The 18613-nt window shown below is 35.9% G+C and overlaps 1 protein-coding gene across 9 annotated transcripts in view; it reads right to left on the reverse strand.

Moving 5' to 3' along the window:
- The window catches only part of LOC131146338 (E3 ubiquitin protein ligase RIN2-like), a 56351-nt gene extending 40139 nt beyond the window's left edge, over positions 1–16212 (reverse strand). For 2 of the 9 annotated variants that reach the window (XR_009134311.1, XM_058095889.1), the window contains exons 1-3: positions 15739–15873; positions 14732–14900; positions 12631–13036 (exon numbers count right to left, since the gene is read on the reverse strand). Coding sequence is in view for 5 of the 9 variants with exons in the window: in XM_058095889.1 (XP_057951872.1) it covers positions 12631–12846 (216 nt within the window). In the remaining 4 variants the exon portion in view is untranslated. Of the gene's footprint in view, positions 1–12630; positions 13037–14731; positions 14901–15738; positions 15893–15944 lie in introns of those variants that run through there. The other 7 variants (XR_009134313.1, XM_058095892.1, XM_058095893.1 and 4 more) reach the window with 7 other exon arrangements.
- Positions 16213–18613: the final 2401 nt, after the last annotated feature.

Below are 18613 nucleotides of genomic sequence, written 5' to 3' on the forward strand. Positions count from 1 at the left end.
GATCATCCTAACTTGCAAGTTTATTCACAACGGCGGATCCACGGAAGAGAATCCCCTCTAACTTCTACTACCACACCTTTGGTTTCCTATCTGATAAACATATTCCCCATGATGTTGATCCTCCCATTGTTGTTCAGAAAGGTAAACGCACATGTACTCAACATCCCATTTCCAACTATATTTGTTATGACTTTTTATCACCCTCCTATTATAGTTTTGTTACTACTCTATCATCTACTACCCTTCCTAAATCTATATCGAAAACCCTAGCCCACTCCAGGTGGAGGATTGCTATGGTTGAACAAATGAAATTTTTACATGACCATGTCACTTGGGACTTGGTACCTCTTCCTCCTGAGTCCTGACAAGTCTGTGGTTGGTTGTCACTGGGTTTACACTGTGAAATAAACCCTAATGGTTCTATTACTCGTCTAAAGGCCCGTTTTGTTGCTAAGGGATATACTCAGTTGGTCTGAATTATTCTAATAATTTTTTTTCGGTTGCCAAACTTACATCAGTACGTCTGTTCATCTCCTTGACTACTAATCATCACTGGCCTCTGCATCAATTAGATGTGAAAAATGTCTTCTTGCATCGTGACCTTGAGGAGGAGGTTTATATGGAGCAACCACCTGAGTTTGTTGCTCAGGGGTAGTCGGGCTTAGTGTGTAGGCTCAAGAATAAAATAGTCTCTGAGAGCACAATTTGGTTGTTTCAATGTAGTACTTGAGTTCGGTCTTCAACAGTGTGCAATGGACCATTCCATGTTTTATCATGTTCTAACATAAAAATGATGTACAATACATGCCTACAAAGAGAACAAGATGTTCCCAGAAAAACAGCAAAATGAAAGCTAAAACAATTACAAAAAGAGATGTCTTCTAATCTATCAAAAGGTCAAGCAGCAGCCCCAAAAAAACTCAAACAAATGAGCTCAAAAAGAAGTGAGAAACACAATTTTGTCCTACAACAATGAAGGGGAAGACGAGTGATCCTTAAAAAATTCTTGAGTTCCACTCAGTACAAATGGTCCATAAGGCATCAAAAACCATGCATTTTCACAAGGCTTTTCCTTTTCTAGCTTTGCTGAAACCCTAACACCTCACTTGCGAGAAATCCCACACAACACAAGGAACCAACCAATCTTCACCAAAAGAGAACCCCATAGAAAGTTTACCACCCAACAATGAAGGAAGAGGTTGCAATTGTTTCATTGGATTCACTTCACATGGAGCACATATCAAGTCTAAGGGACTTGCAAGGTCTTCTCCACTTTAGCAAGCCATGCGTACAAAACATATTTTGGAACATGGTCCAAATAAATGTCCAAATCTTGAAAAGTACGTTAGCCTTCCAAATGATGTGGCTCCAAAGGAAACAATTGGAAAAAATGGTTGGAGGAGGGAGTGTTTAAGAGATGAATAAAAAGGATTTAGAAATAAAGAGGTATGAAGAATCTCCCTCCCAAACTCCCTCATCATCCCTATTTTTCTGTACAAAGGAATCCAGCACACAGATTAAGGTGATTGATCCTTCGATAGGTACATTCCTAACTCAATGTTCATGGAGTGAGCTCATCAACCTCTCTTTCATTAAGATTCCAAAGAAAATGAAAATTCCAAGAAAAAGAGCCCCCCTCCAAAGAAAAAAAGAGTTGATAGGTGCATTACGAAGGGTGGAAATCTTTAAAAACGAGGCAACATCATCTCCAACAATCTCTCACCAGCCCAGCTGCTCATGTGTCTTCCCAAAACTGAGCCCAATTACCATTGCCCACATTAAACCAGGTAAGAGGAAAGAAAAAGCTAGCAACATGGGAAATAAACTTCCAAGGGCTTGCATGAGAAGTTAAGCCTCTTCCTCTAAAGTCCAACCATATCGATTTACCCCATACTTACTTTTGTTCTCCTTCTGCTATAGGGAATTAACCTCTAATAGGAACCTCCACAACCATTTTCCAATTACAAAAATGTTTTCAAAAACAATATTTTCAAGGCAAAAGCACCTTCTCAATTTGGGTCTCCTAACTAACTCCAAGAGAACAAGGTGATCTCTCTTATTCTCCCCCTACCCAAACCAAAGGAAGCCATGCACCAACCTCAAAAGCCTTGGAAACACTCATAGGAACTCTAAAAAGATACAAGAAATAAATAGGCAAGTTGTGCAAGAAAGCACTAATAAGAGTAATACGACCTCCAACAGATAAGTACAACCTCTTCCACGCCTCCAGCCCCCTACACACCCTCTCAAGCATAGGATCCTAGAAGATCACAGAGTTCGGATTGCCTCCAAGATGGAGTCCAAGATAAGAGAGGGCTAATTCGAGGCTTTCTACTTGGTTTTCGTTTAATTTGTTACTAAAATAAGTTTGCTATTTTTCTCTTATATCTTATTTTTTTAAGTAATGCATTGTTTTCCCCACATTTTTACATGTTTGTAAATGCTCTAATCTCTTCTTCTTCTTTTTTCTTCAGCCTTAGCAATTTTGTATATGCCTCTCTTATATTTTGTACCTAGCATAGTACAAGACTTAAAGCATAGCTTCACTAAGAGCACTTTTTGCATCTTTTCTTGCTTACTTATACCATTTACTTTTCAACCTTTTTCAATTTTCTAAATTAATGTCGTGTGACTCATGTCTTAAACCAAATTTGTTTAATTTTAACTACATTTTTGGACGTCCTCATGCAACCACCAACAATCTTTACCTCTTATGCGTGTTCCTTCAAATCAAATCAATTAATCAACTTAAAACTTTTTTCTACTATTCCAAAGGAAGTCTATGTATATGTTATCTCTTGTTGCCCAGTCACCTTCTTCTATAATTTTATCTTTAAATTTTATAAAATTCTCTCCTATAAAGTCCCACCACCCAATTCCCTCGCACAAATATATTTTAGTATTTCTCTTGCACTTTATATGCATGTACCTAACACTAGCAACCTATGTTGTGTGATTAAACTTGCTCTTAGGATAACTTTACGACCCTTGCATGATAGTCGATCAACTCTCTTACTGGAGAAAAATCTACCACTTCTATTTGATTTGTTTGGTTACCAAGTTCATTTGTCTCTTCTTAGAACATGTGTTTATCATTATAGATCACATTATATGGCAAAAAATAAAAATAAATAAGCGCATGGGGGAACATTAGTTTTAAGAAGTGGTTACAAGAAGTTACCCTTTAATATTTTTACTTAATTAGCATTCTATAATATTTAATTTTTCGTAGGGATAATTTTTTAAAAGGAAAAAGAGGAAGCCTCTTTCCATGGTATAGGTATTCTATAGTATTTAATTTTCCATAGGGATATTCGTTTGAAAGGAAAAAGAAAACATTAAAAGGGAAATACTCTTACTAATAGTATAAATATAAATATCCTCCTCTCCTAAACAACAACCCCCACCATAACTTCTATTAGTATACCACTTCACCTAAAAGCTTGAGTTATTAGGTTGTGGGCCAAAAATGAATATCAAGTTTTAATATTGCCTGCAGCCCGACAGCACATGACGAGATTAACAAGTGAAAATAACACCAATTACAAGGAATACAATAATTTTTAAACACTATACAAAACACAAGCAACAAGACTAGAACCTAGAACCTCCTCATAACCTTGCTCTATGTCGCAGCATCCCGGAGAAGGGTCCAGAATGGCGAGGAATAACAATATTAAGAGTTCGATGGAGTAGCCACTAACCTGTTATTTACTTAGGTACGGTAAGTTGACCTAATTACTACTCGCTGATTCATTTCTAGACTAATCCTAAGGCCAAGGAACCAGTAGACTCGGTCTACATTTACCAAAGTTGGGATCCAGAGTTCAGTTATGCGATAGGAAAGTACTAGCACCCCCTACACGCCCATCCTACGAACGGTACCTAACTAAACATGAATTATCCTTGAACTGAATCTAATGGACTTTAATTAACTCCTTAAAAAAATATTAAATTTTTAAAAAAAATGTAAAATAAGGTGTGATTTAGGAATGTCTAATAAAACCTCTAAATGAGGGGATCTTATTAGATAAATTTCCTCAAAACTAATATAAGTGAGGTCTAAAATATCTCTTTACCTTTTGTTTAATCATTGGGATGCACACACAAAAAAATAGAATATATATATATAGATAATAATCAAGAAAATTCATCAAATTTGATCAAAAAGAATCTTTAAAACATTCCTAGATTTTTATAAATTTTTTATAATTTTATGAAAATTTTCCAACATTTTTCTGCAATTTCCTGGAATTTTTAAAGACTTTTTCCTTAATTTTTTATATGTTTATTTTCCCATTTTTTGTTATCCGAATCAAAATAACTCAAATAACTTTTATTTACTCTTTCTGCTTTTTTTCATATTGTTTCTGATTTTTTTACTATTTTTCCTAATTTTTAAAAATAAAAAATCAATTAAAAAAAAATTTTTAAATTAAATAAAATGGGAAGGCGATTCGAACAGGTCAGACCGGTTCAACCGGTCTGAACAGGGTCAATGGGTCAACGTGAGTTAACCTAGGTCACACCGTTTGGACCCGGCTAGGTCAAGGTGGCCAGTCACGTGTCAACCTATAATGGTGACATGTGGCACTACTTTTTTTTTTTTTTTGAATTTTTTGCAATAGAGTGATGTTAGCATGACATCACCCACCACATAACATAACATGATTGGTTCTAAGAATTTGACTGAGATCACTAATGTGGCAGCGATCTGGCCGTTCGAAAAAAACACACATTGGACAGCCAAGATTGCGCCATGTTGCTTTCCGGATACGCGGCCCTAATTGTGTCATGTGTCACCATCCGTACAGTGACACATGTCCCACTTGCATTTATATAAAAACCCTTTTTTTCCCTCTCTTTGCTTTTCTTTCTTTGCTTTCTCTCTCTTCCCCTTCTCTCCATTTTTCCCCAAATCTCTCTCTGTTTTCTATCTCTCACACTTTGAGCTCTCGCAACTCTCTCTCTCTCTCTCTCAGATCTCTCTTTCTCACCCTTTCTTTGTCTTCGATCCTCCACTTTTTCTCAGATCTCACAACTCTCCCTCTACTTCTCGTTCTCTTTGTCTCGTTCTTTTACTCTCAAATCTCGCAACTCTCCCTCTACTTCTCGCTCTCTCTTTGTCTTGTTCTTTTACTCAAATTTCTCTCTCTCACCCTCTCTCCGTCTTCTATCTCTTTCCTTTTCAGTCTCTGTCTTTCAATTTTGATTTCTTTCTTGTTCTTACTCCCATTTTCTTTGTTTTTCTTGCAGATGGAACAAGAATCACGAGAGCAAAGAGCTTCAAGCTCCTTGCCTCGCTCTCCAAATCAAGGCTTAGATTTTACCAAAGGTGAGAAATCAATCTCTTTTCATTTTGATTTTTTTTTTATATTGCATGAAATTTTTTGAAGTTTTCTCACATTTTCTTGCGATCCAAACAAGGGATTGACGGTTGATTGACCTCGGTTAGGTTCTGGCTCAGGTTCGGGTTAAGATTAGGGTTTAGTGAAGGTTAGGGTTAGGGTTTAGTGAAGGTTAGAGTTAGGTTGGGTCAACTAGGTTAGGTTAGTTGGGCTCGGATGAGTTGGACCTAGGGTAATTGGGACTAGGTTTGTGCTCGTCTTGGTTAATAGGTCATGGGACTTGGGCTCTGGCAATGGTTGAATTGGGCTAGGAGCATGGGTAGGTTTAGGATCCGATAGGCAAGTTAGGCTTTGGTTTTTTTTTGGGCCTAAGCTAGTTTTGGGCCGAAGGCTGAAGACAATTAGGTTGTGTTAATTGGGCTGGGCTGAGCTCAATTTGGGGAATTGGATTTGATTTTAGATGGCCTTTTAGGGATTGGGCTTGAGTGGATTGGGTCGGACCTGGGTTATTGAACCTGGGCTCGGGTCAAGTTGACCCAAGTCTTTTGGGTTGGATCTAGGAGTATTTGGGTATGGGTATTGGAACTAAGGTAATCAAATATGGGTATTACGATCTAGGGTAATCAAATCTAAGTCAACATTTGGTTCGGTTGACTTGAACCCAGGTCAAGTTGACTCGAGTTTACGAGTCGGATCTGGGTCAACAACCGAGTCTGGATGTTCTGAACTGGGGTCAAATACTTGAATTATGTTTTTTATATTCTGGAAAAATTATTGATTCCTGTTCTGTTTGAATTTAAACTCTAATTATAGAATAAAAATTCAGCATTGCCTGAAATTGAATTAAAAATTAAGCACAAAATTAACAAGTAACTACCTATGTCCCTGAATTCTTCACTTTGCAATCTTCTCCTCCTTTTGCCTTAGCCTCCAGAATCCTTTTCTGCAAAACTTCTGCAATCCAATACCTTTTTTCTTCTGCTTCTCTTCACTTCTCGATCTCAATAATTCAAACTCTCAGCTTTTCTTCTCACAACCCTTTCCCATTTTTTCAATGAAGCAATTCCTTTCTTCCTTTTATGTTTGTTTGTATCTATCAGCCTTTGTGTCTGTCTATGTCATTCTTCCCTCAGAAGCCCACTATTTATAGCTATAGGGGATTACTCAATTTAACACTGATTAGATCAATCAGCACCTAATTTGATCAATCAAATTTATTTCAAATTGACTCACATGTTTTAGTTCACAAATCCCACTTGTCTAATTGCTGGATTTCCTTTTGTGAAGCTGAAAATGTTAGCCCACCATTTTTATTTTTTAATGTATTCAATTTTTTTCATTTTTTTCCATGTATTCAGCTTTTTTTTTTCTTTTGTTCTTGTATTTTTTCCATTTTAATGCATTAATAAATTTTGCCCAATTTTGTGCCATATAAACCCCAGATAAAATGGGGTGTCTACACTCTAATACCGTGTTAGAATACCACTTCACCTAAAAGCTTAAGCTATTAGGTTGTGGGCCAACAATGTATACCAAGCTTCAACAAGTTCCACTAGGTGGTGTCGGTTATATGAATCCACTTCTCCCATTCATTCTTACAATTTAGGGCACTATCTTGCAAAGATAGAGTGTTGGTCTACCCCTTCCCCTCTTACTACCATTAACAACAACAGAAACTCAAGTTTCCTCAAGGGTGCGTTATTCGGCCAACATTGCAAGTGTCCAAACCAAATTAACTGCCCTGCCCCTTATCTTGTCTTCTACACCTACAGTACTACATATGTATGTAAACCAAAAATTGTAAACCTTATAAAAATTATAATTAACAGAATCCTTCGAGGCCCATGCAGGTCCCACTTTGACACATTATGATTATACTCTTTTGCTACAATAAAAATCTATCAAGGGACGTCTTGAAGCTAAAATACATTAATACTGTTGAATAATTGGGTAAAATGGAAGACCCGATCACAATGATGGGTCTCTCCCTTTATTTATAATATATGTCAAAGTAAATGCCAATGATAACTCCCACTTATTAACATAACACAAACACACTAGTAATGTTAAATGACTAAGATAACCATCACCACTCCCCCCTCAAGCTATAGCATATAAACCATATGCTCCTAGCTTGTCACAAATGAATTTAACACAAGCACCCCACCAAGGCTTTAGTAAATAAATCAGCAAGCTCCAAATCAAACTTCACATGAGTGGTGGTAATGAGCTTCCACAAAAGTTTCTCCTAAACAAAGTGCAATCAACTTCAATGTCTTTTGTCTACTGATGGAAGATTGGGTTGGAGGCAATATGAATGGCAGCTTGATTATCACATATCAACGCCATAGATTGAGAACGTGGAAAACCAATTCTTCCAATATGTTCTTCAACCAAACAAGTTCACATGTAGCGTGAGTCATGGCCCTATACTCTAACTTAGCACTTGACCTAGCCGCCACAGTTTGTTTCCTACTCCTCCAAGAAATCAAATTTCCACCAACAAAGATACAGTAGCCAATTGTGTCTTCTGTTGGAAGGTGACCAACCCCATCTGCATCACTATATCCCTTAATATGAGCATGCCCTCGATCCTAATATAAAAGACCTCTCCCAATTGCACTTTTGAGATATCTTAATTCCCAAGAAGCGAATTACTGCATCCCAATGACTTATTTTCAGAGAATCAAGAAATTGACGCACCACACTGTTGCAAAATACATATCCGACTGAGTGACTGTGAGATAATTTAGCTCTCCAACAAGTTTCTTATACCATCCTTGGTTGGACAACAAATCACCCATATCTAGCACTACCTTATTGTTAGGATCAATAGGTGTATCAACAAATTTGAATCCCAACAGTCCAATCTCATCTAAAAGATCAAGAACATGCTTATTTTGTGACAAGACATCCCTTGTATGAGATCTCGATACTTCTATACCCAAAAAGTACTTCAATGGTCACAAATCCTTTGTCTAAAACTTAGTCTCCAAGAAATTATTTAAGCTCTAGATACCTTGATCATCATCATTAATAATCACAAAATGGCAAAATTATCCACATACACAATAAGCAGAATCCTTCCAAAATGGATTATAACAATAAAATACAAAATGATCTATTGCACACCGTCAAAGGGCAAACTTAAGTACTACAGCAATAGCACTGAATCAACCAACCATGCCCTAGGAAAAATTTTTTAAACCATATAATGTGACTTCTTGAGCTGACACACTAAGCCTGACTTCCCCCTGAGCAACAAATCCAGGTGGCTGCTCTATATAAGCCTCCTCCTAACCATGTAGGAAAACAGTCTTCAAGTCTAACTAGTGGAGAGGCCAATGATAGTTGGTGGCTAAGGAGATGAACAAATGTACTAAAGCAAGTAAGGCGACAAGGATGAATGTGTCTGATAGTCCAAGCCAAAGACCTAAGTATATCCCTTACGAACAAGGTGGGCCTTCAATCAAGCCATGGAGCCGTCTGGAATGACCTTCACAACGTATACCCAACAACAACCAACCATAGACTTATCAAGAGGAAGAGATACCAATTCCTAAGTATCATTATCCTATAGCACATGCATTTCCTCTATCATTGCATTCCTCTACCCACAATGGGACAAGGCTTCAAGAATAAATTTTGGAAGAACAACAGAAAACAAAGTACTAACAAAACAATAGTATAAGGGTGAAAAGAAATCATAATAAACAAAATTAGAGATCAAATGTGGGGTACAAGTGTGTTTACCTTTTCGAACAGCAACAGGAGGATCAACCACTTGGGGAAGAGGATCATCTGATGAGGGAAATGGAGTAGTAGAAATGGAATCTAGAGGAGGCTCTCCTTTTCTGAGTCGTTGTGTGTACACTTGCAAATTGCGACAATCCAAGCGGTAAGAAGGACTCAAACTAGATGAAGATATAAGATGATTGAACGAAGAAAATAGGTTAGGATCAAGAAGGCCAGGCAAAGGAAGGGACTAGTCAATGTCAATAGAACTCAAGGAATTAGAATAGCATGGTGTAGACTCAAAAAGGTGACATCAACAGAGACAAAGAATCAATGTAAATTGTAGGTATAATATGAAAATCCTTTTTGAGTATAAGATTAACCCATAAAAATACATTTAATAGCACGAGGATCCAACTAATTCCTTTCTAGATTTGGCTTGTGAACAAAGGACACACAACTGAATATACGAGGAAGGAAGGAAGAACAAAGGAGCCTTAGGGAACATAATTGAATATGGGATTTTACCACCAAGGGCGGAAGATGGCATTTTATTGAGATAAGAGAACACGCGGGGAGCACAATATTGCTCCAAAATATTTTGGGGACATTCATTTGATACAATGGGGTTCAAGTGACTCCAAGAATATCTGTTTTTCCGCTCTGCAACTCCATTTTTTTTGTGGAGTGTGGACCCAAGATGATTGATGGATCATGCCAGAGTTAGTCATATACATAGTGAAATGAGTACTGAAGTACTCCTTAGCATTATCACTACAAAGTATTCGGACTGACATCTCTTCTCCTATTGCTTGTAGTGCTGCTGCCACATGACATCAAATCCATTGTTGCCTTGGTCATTCATCATTGAATGACTGAAAATAGCTAGTTCCTACTATGAGGTCTGTGTCTAACCTTGATTGTGAGTCTTATCAATTAGGAAAGTATCATCGTGTTCCCTTTGCCTCCTGAGTCAATAAAAGAGTCATTAGCCCGTTTATGTTAGTCCATTCTGATGTTTGGGGTCCTAGTCGTGTCACATCAAAGTTGGGGTTTCATACTTTGTTAAATTTGTTGATGATTACTCTAGAATGACTTGGTTGTATTTAATGAGAGACTGTTCTGCGTTGCTTAATATCTTTTGCGCCTTTTGTTCTCAAATAAGGACTCAATTTGATATGTCAGTCCGAATACTTTGTAGTGATAATGCTAAGGAGTACTTCAGTACTCATTTCACTATGTATATGACTAACTCTGGCATGATCCATCAATCATCTTGGGTCCACACTCCATAAAAAAAATGGAGTTGCAGAGCGGAAAAACAGATATTCTTGAAGTCACTTGAACCCCATTGTATCAAATGAATGTCCCCAAAATATTTTGGAGCAATATTGTGCTCCCCGCGTGTTCTCTTATCTCAATAAAATGCCATCTTCCGCCCTTGGTGGTAAAATCCCATATTCAATTATGTTCCCTAAGGCTCCTTTGTTCTTCCTTCCTTCCTCGAATATTCCACCAACCTCACGTCCTGCGCCAATTGTCTTACTTGTCTTCATATACTAAAAATAAGAACAAAATCAAGAAAGAAGGTTACCAAGCAATTTAGTGACTTCATAATTCTACTAACAGAGAGACTAAAGGGGGATTTAGGAATGTATAAAACAAATGAAAGAAAGATGGAGGGAGCAAATTTACTGTTTCTATTCCCTTAACAGCAGCAGTGGACCCATCAGCAAAGGTAACTTGAGATAGATTTTTAGAATATTGGAGAGCAAAAAAAAAACCATACGGTCAGCAGCAGTAAAGTACATAACCCAGGGACTAGTGGGAGACATACCGGATGACATAAATACGGTATGATTACTTTTCTAAGAAAAAATGCAATGAGATGAGATGCTTGTCAGGATGCCTGATACTGCAATAACCTTGAATATTCCTGCTTTGAGACAGTTATAGTTCGTTGTTCACTCGAACAAGTAACTAATGAAGAAGACACACTTATTTTGGGAACTCCATCCCAACACACAAACCATCTTGATAGAGCAGCAGATCAAAAATACACAGCGGACAACATGTTTTTTGATTTCATAAACTCCATCCCAAGTTCCCAACACACACAACCTTCAAAAACCAATGCAAATCACAAGCACACAACATAAGAATCAAAAAACACAGAAAACACCACTGTTTCAGGCCCAATAAACTCAATAATCATTGACAAACAACTTTGGGAAGCATCAAACAACCATTCCTTGGGTGCCGCACATGAGTAACTAAAAAAGGTGAGATCTTTGGCCAAAAAACATCATGAAAAACTTCACTAATATGTTTATAGAGGAATTCAAACACTGCTGGGTGATTTCAAGCCAGAAATATACCTGAATTGGCTTCACGCGCTGGCGAGTGGGCTGGCCCTGCAGCCTTCAACCGGTGCATGAGGGCATGTGGAGGGACTGTCTAGAGATGGATTTCAATAAGGGACAGATCAGCAGTGTCTTTGGGTGGCTCTGGTGTTGTTTTTGCAAAATCTATAGTAGATTTTGTGTTCCTGAACTGGCAGTGTCGCCCAGGAAAATTCTGGTGACTGCTCTGACTTCCAACAGCTGCCAGCTGTTTTTTAGGGCTATATTGTGCTGGAAATACTTTTATATGACGCCATGCAGCAGATTTAAGGATTCAGTTTTGATGGTGGATGTGACAATAAAAGTTTAGGTCTCAGAATAATACTCTGATACCATGTTGAATAACTGGGTAAAATGGAAGATAAAATCACAAGTTCACAACGAAAGGTCTCTCCCTCTGTTTATAATATATCTTAAAGTACAATCCAATGACCATAATACCTTTACTAACTCTTACTTATAACATAACACTAACACAACAATAATGCTAAAAGACTAACATGAGCATCAACAAAAGATAAAATAAAAATGGTCCAAAAGCCAAAAGGTAGAGCCTACAATCTTTCCATTCTAGAAAATCTGAACAACAAAAGGCTGCAAGAAACTGGAAGCATTCAATTTCATAGACAATTCCTTCAAGATTCCTAAAAAGGGTAAACATTGCCACTGATTCAAGATTTAGATTCATCTCGAGTATTGAAACTAGATAACATCATTAGAATTTTATTGCTACTTAAACCTTAACAGTTCATACAACATTATTCTACTATTCTTAGCCTTTTTGAAGTAGGCTAAAACTTGTGTCAGTACATCATAAATCTCTGAGGACTCCAAAGTTCCCTTCACCAAAGGGTAAAGCTATAGGGCTGAACATCCAACAGATTTGCGCTCCCACATACAAAGACCAATCCATCTAATAAAATCCAGAAAATGAAACTAGCTGATACTACTAACTTCAGAGGATGAGCAATTCAAATAATTTCTGAAAATGACTTATATCACACTTACAAATTAGATTAAAATAAATTTTTGAATCCAAATTCTTCAAACAAATTGAGATATGTACTCAAATATGATTAATGTACAAACAGAAAGCCTTGATTTAAAATTTAACACTTAGTATTTAGGAAAGAGAGTAAATTTACCTTAAGACATAAAATGAGTAGAATAAATACGCTAACCACAAAGTTACCCAGCCATGCAATTGTGGCATAAGCCACATTCCCCGAATGAATAGAATAATCACCATTTAAGCCATCTGATTTTAACTTTTCCAGTGATAACTCCGTAAAGCATTGGAGACCAACAAAGCTCACCACTGAGAAAAAGAGTGCCCAGAAGGGTAAGCAATTCACACCCATCAGTAGAAGAGACAACCTCTTTATCGCAACCAGATTCCAAGATTTTCATGGCATGGCTCCTCACCCACAAAACTAATCAGTGTCTCATTAGAGAAAGCTGGAGAAATGCAGGATATAAACTAGCTTGTACATCCGTCCTCCAAAATGACAGGCTAAATTACCATGGTGGTTCGACAATAAATCAAGAAACCTGCATAAGAATTCATATATCAGCCAAAATTATATAGATGATAACCTTGCTCCTGGACAACTATAAATAGCCCAGGATATAGCCCAATAATACTCATGAAATGTAAGTGTTCTTGAAACAAGAAAGCAAATTTAAAAACAAAATTTCTGTTTTTTCACATTCTGTCTTTTTTTTCATTTTGTCCCCTAGCTAATTGTAATTTTTGTGCTTGACGAAAGAATAACTTTAGTCCTATTTTTTTTCTTAGAAAAAAGGCTCTTATAAAATAATTGATATATTCCCATGGTCATATGATGTATTTTTCTCCTTTTTCACCAGGCCATGCTCTTCTGAAGTTCAAAGAAAAAGGGAAGGTCACAAACATGCACTATCTCAAGGAAATACAAAGATGAATATGACGAGAAATTCGGCAACCAGTTGACCTGATGCAACACTTGCAACCATAATGCCAGAGGGGGCACACACAATTCTAACACCTGTATGAGCTTTACATCTGTAAATTTATATTGCCATTTTCCAAACTTTAGAATCCACCAAGGATTTTATTCATGATCATTATTTATACTTCAACTCAGTAGCTGACTTCATCTTTCAACCATTTACTGCCTCAATCCATTATAGGCCCTTCTCCACAGCATAAGAATGTCCCCAACTTGGCAATTATTTGTGAGATTCTTATAAGTTACATCATCTGTCTATTTTAAAGTAGAAATCCACATGGTTTATCCAGATTTCCTCATGGGAACCCTCCTCCTAGAATGGAATTTCTTTGCAAGTTTTTTGGGCCTCACTACTTTTAAGGTATCACAGAAGTCATGCAGTGCTCTCTAAGAGGTAAAAAGGAACTACACCAGAATTTCTTCTATAGAGGCATGAAGATCTCAAAGTGTGTGACCAAACCCACACCCCATCCAAGAGCCTAATGTGAGATCTTTTAAAAACTACCCACCTTAAGTAGACTATGCTAGTTTTGTTTCCTGTCAGAAACAAACATCCCATTAAACACAATGAGTAGTACAGCAGACAACAACAATCCACTTAAGTATGAACTTCAAGATAGAAGTAGAAGAATGTAGTTCTATTTTACCACAGTAAAAGCTGCTGATATTCGCATTACCAAGGACCTCATGACAGAGATGAAGAATGAGCATTATATTTGTCAAAAATGGAAGAAAGATAGTCCTCATGTCAAAAATATTAAATGACCTCACATTGTGTTCTCTATGAGCATTATAAATCCTCTGAGTAGTTTTAAACAGCTTTGCAGGGAATAAACAATATTTTTTGTGAAATATGAGACAACCTTGGATTCAAAATTAAGGTAAACAGGTCCTTTCAAGCATGCACCAAAAAACAAATCAGCATTAGCCCAAAAACTGAACTGCAAAGGCTTCAAGAATGAGCTTTATTGCAAGATGAAAAAGTTCTCCAAAGGAGAGCTTCATCAATTTCAAGTCAGCAGTAAAGCAAAAACAGCATTAAAAAAAGAAAAAAAAATTTCAATACAGATGCTAAAGTAAAATCCATCACAAAAAAATAAGAACTACAACTTGAAACTGGAAGAAAAAAAAATTCAAGCACACACAATAAATTGGGAAAAAAAATAGAAAAACTGGTACTAAAATAGAAACAAGAAACGGTAATAAACAAATAACAACCCTCAAGACAAGCCAAGGATCTGTCCAAAATGTTTACCAATTTGGTGTGCGGCAAACCTGGCATATTGCTTGAGTTTGCCACTACGAAAGAATGAACCACAATACTAAAACAACCACTTGTGGCAGTGATAAGAGAAATTGACCTAATCAGCAGTTGAAAAGGTGGTGTGCAGACAATGGAACTTCTGGTAATGTATCTCGTTCCCCTGTCAAAGCAAAAAGAAAGCACCACATTGAGATTGACTAGACAAAGGTAAGGTTTTTGAGATCAGCAATGTCATCCAAATATCACTTCCAAATATAGAAATGAAGCAGTCTTCTGTTTCTTTTTACTGTAAACTTCCTGGGAACAAACATGTACTCGGCAGTAAAGTTCTACTTACGACTCAAGCTACCTGCCTGGCCTCTCTTGCTACAACCTCTACTGGCATTCCCATTTTCAGCTTTTCACTTATAGCCCTCTCCTGTGACAATTTTGGACCAAATCACCCACACCCTCCCCTTCGTGCTAACCAATCTCACAAGATTAATGGAGCAAAACGGTAGGGAAGATTGATCAGTAAAGAAAAGAAATGCTAAGATAGATTCTGCAGCTGGTTCATAATGACAGAATTGCGATTAAGCAGGCTCCACAACAGATTGACATCCATAAATACATAAAAAAACAATGCCCAACCAGTACTCACCAGATTCCCCAGTTAATTTCATGATGCCCTTATTCCCAACGTGAGATATAACCAGGATAACTATAACAAGCTAAGAAATCCCCCAATCGACCAACAGCACTATTACAAATCACAAAATCCCGAAGAACTGAAAGCAAATTCAACCCAAGAGATTCAACGAAACCTGATCACCAAAACTCCTCAAGCGACCGACTTTACATAAACTTCACACAAAATCCATCCGATCAAGGACTAAAAAATCACTCAGAACCATAATAAATTCAAAATAGAGAGATCGTCAACGCAAAAATCCATCAATTCGGACGAACACACAGAAATTCAGACGATAAAAATATGAACAAAAAATTAGATTGCGAACCTGACTCGATCTAATTGCGTCGGCAGGGGTTTCTGATAACTGCACCTGAATTCATTTTTTCAAGAGAGAAATATTAGAGCGAATGTTGTAGAAAGACGAGAGCTGTCCTTATTAAAGAAAATCGTAAAATAAAATACAACTGTAAACCCAAACCAAAAAAAAAAACAAAAGCGAAAAAGAAAAAAAGAGAAAATCTTGCGTCATACCATTGTTCGTACTTTTGTCCATTCCTTGGCGGACTCGTTGGAAATGGGAATCCACTCGTCCTCAATTTTTATTTTTATTTTAATTTGAACTTTTGATTTTCATTTTTGGCATTCTACATGTGAATTAATGTTTTTTGTTTTGATTTATTCACGCATAGACCAGACCATTCCAATCAGTTGCCGTTCGAGGGTCCAATCCTATTTAGAGTGTACCAAAAATTACACTAATTTTGTTGATTTCAGACAGCTGCCGCCCAAGCATTTGCTTGGACCATTTTTCCAGTTTTGTGAAATTAAAGGGTCTACGAAAATTTTAAGTCAAAATTTTTTATTTGCACTTAAAATAATGCTTGAAAGCATTAATATGGAGGCTTAAATTTGAGTTTAGTTGATTTAAAAATGTGTAATATAATTTTGTATTTTACTTTATTAAAATTTAAATGAACCAGAAAGTTTAAGTTCAAATTTTATACTCAACTTTTAAGAATATTTTATGTTTTATAAATTATTTTTATATTTTTATTAATAATTTGAATTTATATGACAATGAGGTCATAGTGTGATGCACGTGACTTTTCAAAGTAAATACGTGTGCTTAAGAAGACTTTAAAAAATACATATAAACTATTAAAAACAAAACAAAAATATTGATCCAAATCTTAAATTTCATTAGGTGGAGTCATGAACCTTTTTTTTTATCTTGGCTACTTTTCTCCCATAATATAAAAATTATTAAATTCTTACTCAATATCTCATTCTAATTTATTTTAGGTTACGTTTTACCATTTTGTTACTATTGAAAATAACTAGTTTCCTTTCTATTAATGGTGTAATCATTTGAATCTTTGAATTTCGTAATACTTCAATTTCTTTTTCCTCTTTTCAATTGATTCACAAAGTTACAAAGTCCATCTATATAAAGGGTGGTAAACTCAAACATTGTAATTATTAGAAATATTTCTCGATAAAGTTAATTGATTATACTCAAATTGTATTCCTAAGAAACCATACATGCACTTTCTTTGTTGCATCTAACATTACCGCTCCGAAGCTTGTGTATGCGAATGAAGCCTCGGGCTTGCTGCATCCTTCCTCTTTAAAGAGTTCTTTCGAAGCCCAGTTAGGCTTTTCTTTAAAAAGTGAAATCTTAGTTTAGAATCATGGAGTAGGACACAAGCTAAATTATCTCTTGTTATGTAAATTAAGCCTAGTCAGAATCTCCAAACAACCAAAATAAAAATATTAGATGTGACACAGTAGGTTTACGGATAAAGTTTAGGATATTTAATGGTTAGAACTTAGTTTGGATTGACCCATTTATAAATAAATGAATAAAACAAATAACCATGCCCATTGAATTAATCAACACATTATAAATGGAAATAGATAATAATATCTAGTTAATTTACTTTAGTGCAAAATGTGAATTTTTTATTAATTTTAGTGAATCAATGATAGTTTTGTGTTGTCACTAATTAAAAAAAATCTTATAGTTTGAAGTCATCATATTCAAGCTTATTAGGAAATTTTAAAAGTCTCTAGAAAATATTTTTCATTTTTCATTTTTGTTTTTCAAGAAATTTAAAAAAAATAAACTAATGCGTCCAAGATATATAAAAGTTAGAGCTCAGTTTGGGTTGACACATTTATAAACTAATGAGTAAAATAGATAATCGTACCCATCAAATTAAGCAACGTGTTATAAATGGATAACTTTTAATAAATAATGATATTTTAAATTTTCATGCAAAATATGATATTTTTATTGATAACTTTAATGAATCAAGGATGGCTTTGTGTCATCACTAATTAAAAAATCTTACTATTTTAAGTCATCATACTTCAAGCCTTTTCCCCTGCAAGGCCCACTAAAAAACTAACAATAACATTCTCGCCACATATAAAAAGGCTTTCGAAGAGTGAAAATTTAGTTCTTCCATCATAGATTTCATGACGAGGTGATTCTCTCAAAGCGTAGTAACAATTTTGTCCCTAAAACTTTATAATGAGACTCTTGCGGACACAGTATAAACAACCAAATTCAAGACTTTGCAATGGTTTCTAGTTGTTGCTAAATCATGTATTATTTTCATTGAAATGACGAAAGACTGCATCCATAATAGGGGAAGGGTTATATAATGGTTTTGTAATGCTATTTTTTCAAATCAATGCCCTAGCACTTTCACAATGTGACGACTCGAAAATTTTCACTTAAAATTTATCTGATACCACCTGAAATGACCTGAATATTTCATACAGCGGAAGACCTCCATAATAATTATCAGAGTATTAAGTTATCCCAATACAACAACAATATCATTTCCAACATCACAATTTACATATCCCTAAAATAATAATCTAAATACATCAAAAAAATAATTTAATTAAATATCTATTCCAAATAAAACCTTATATCCCACTCATGCTTCCACTGCGCTACTTTGATTACTGTTATGCTCCTCATGGCACTTGAAAAATATTTGATAATGATGGTGTTGACCTTATAGGTCGCACCCGATTTTGATAATGACAAATATTGATATTTGATAATTGTCAAGTATTTGTGCAGGCTTAAATAAATATCTCAAGGAATGACACTTGAAGCAACCATAAGACCCTGAAGACCTTTAATTTGTAATTGTAAATTCAATGTTTGTAATATAGGCATG

Source organism: Malania oleifera, chromosome 13, assembly GCF_029873635.1.
Source record: "Malania oleifera isolate guangnan ecotype guangnan chromosome 13, ASM2987363v1, whole genome shotgun sequence".
NCBI classification, from domain to species: domain Eukaryota; kingdom Viridiplantae; phylum Streptophyta; class Magnoliopsida; order Santalales; family Ximeniaceae; genus Malania; species Malania oleifera.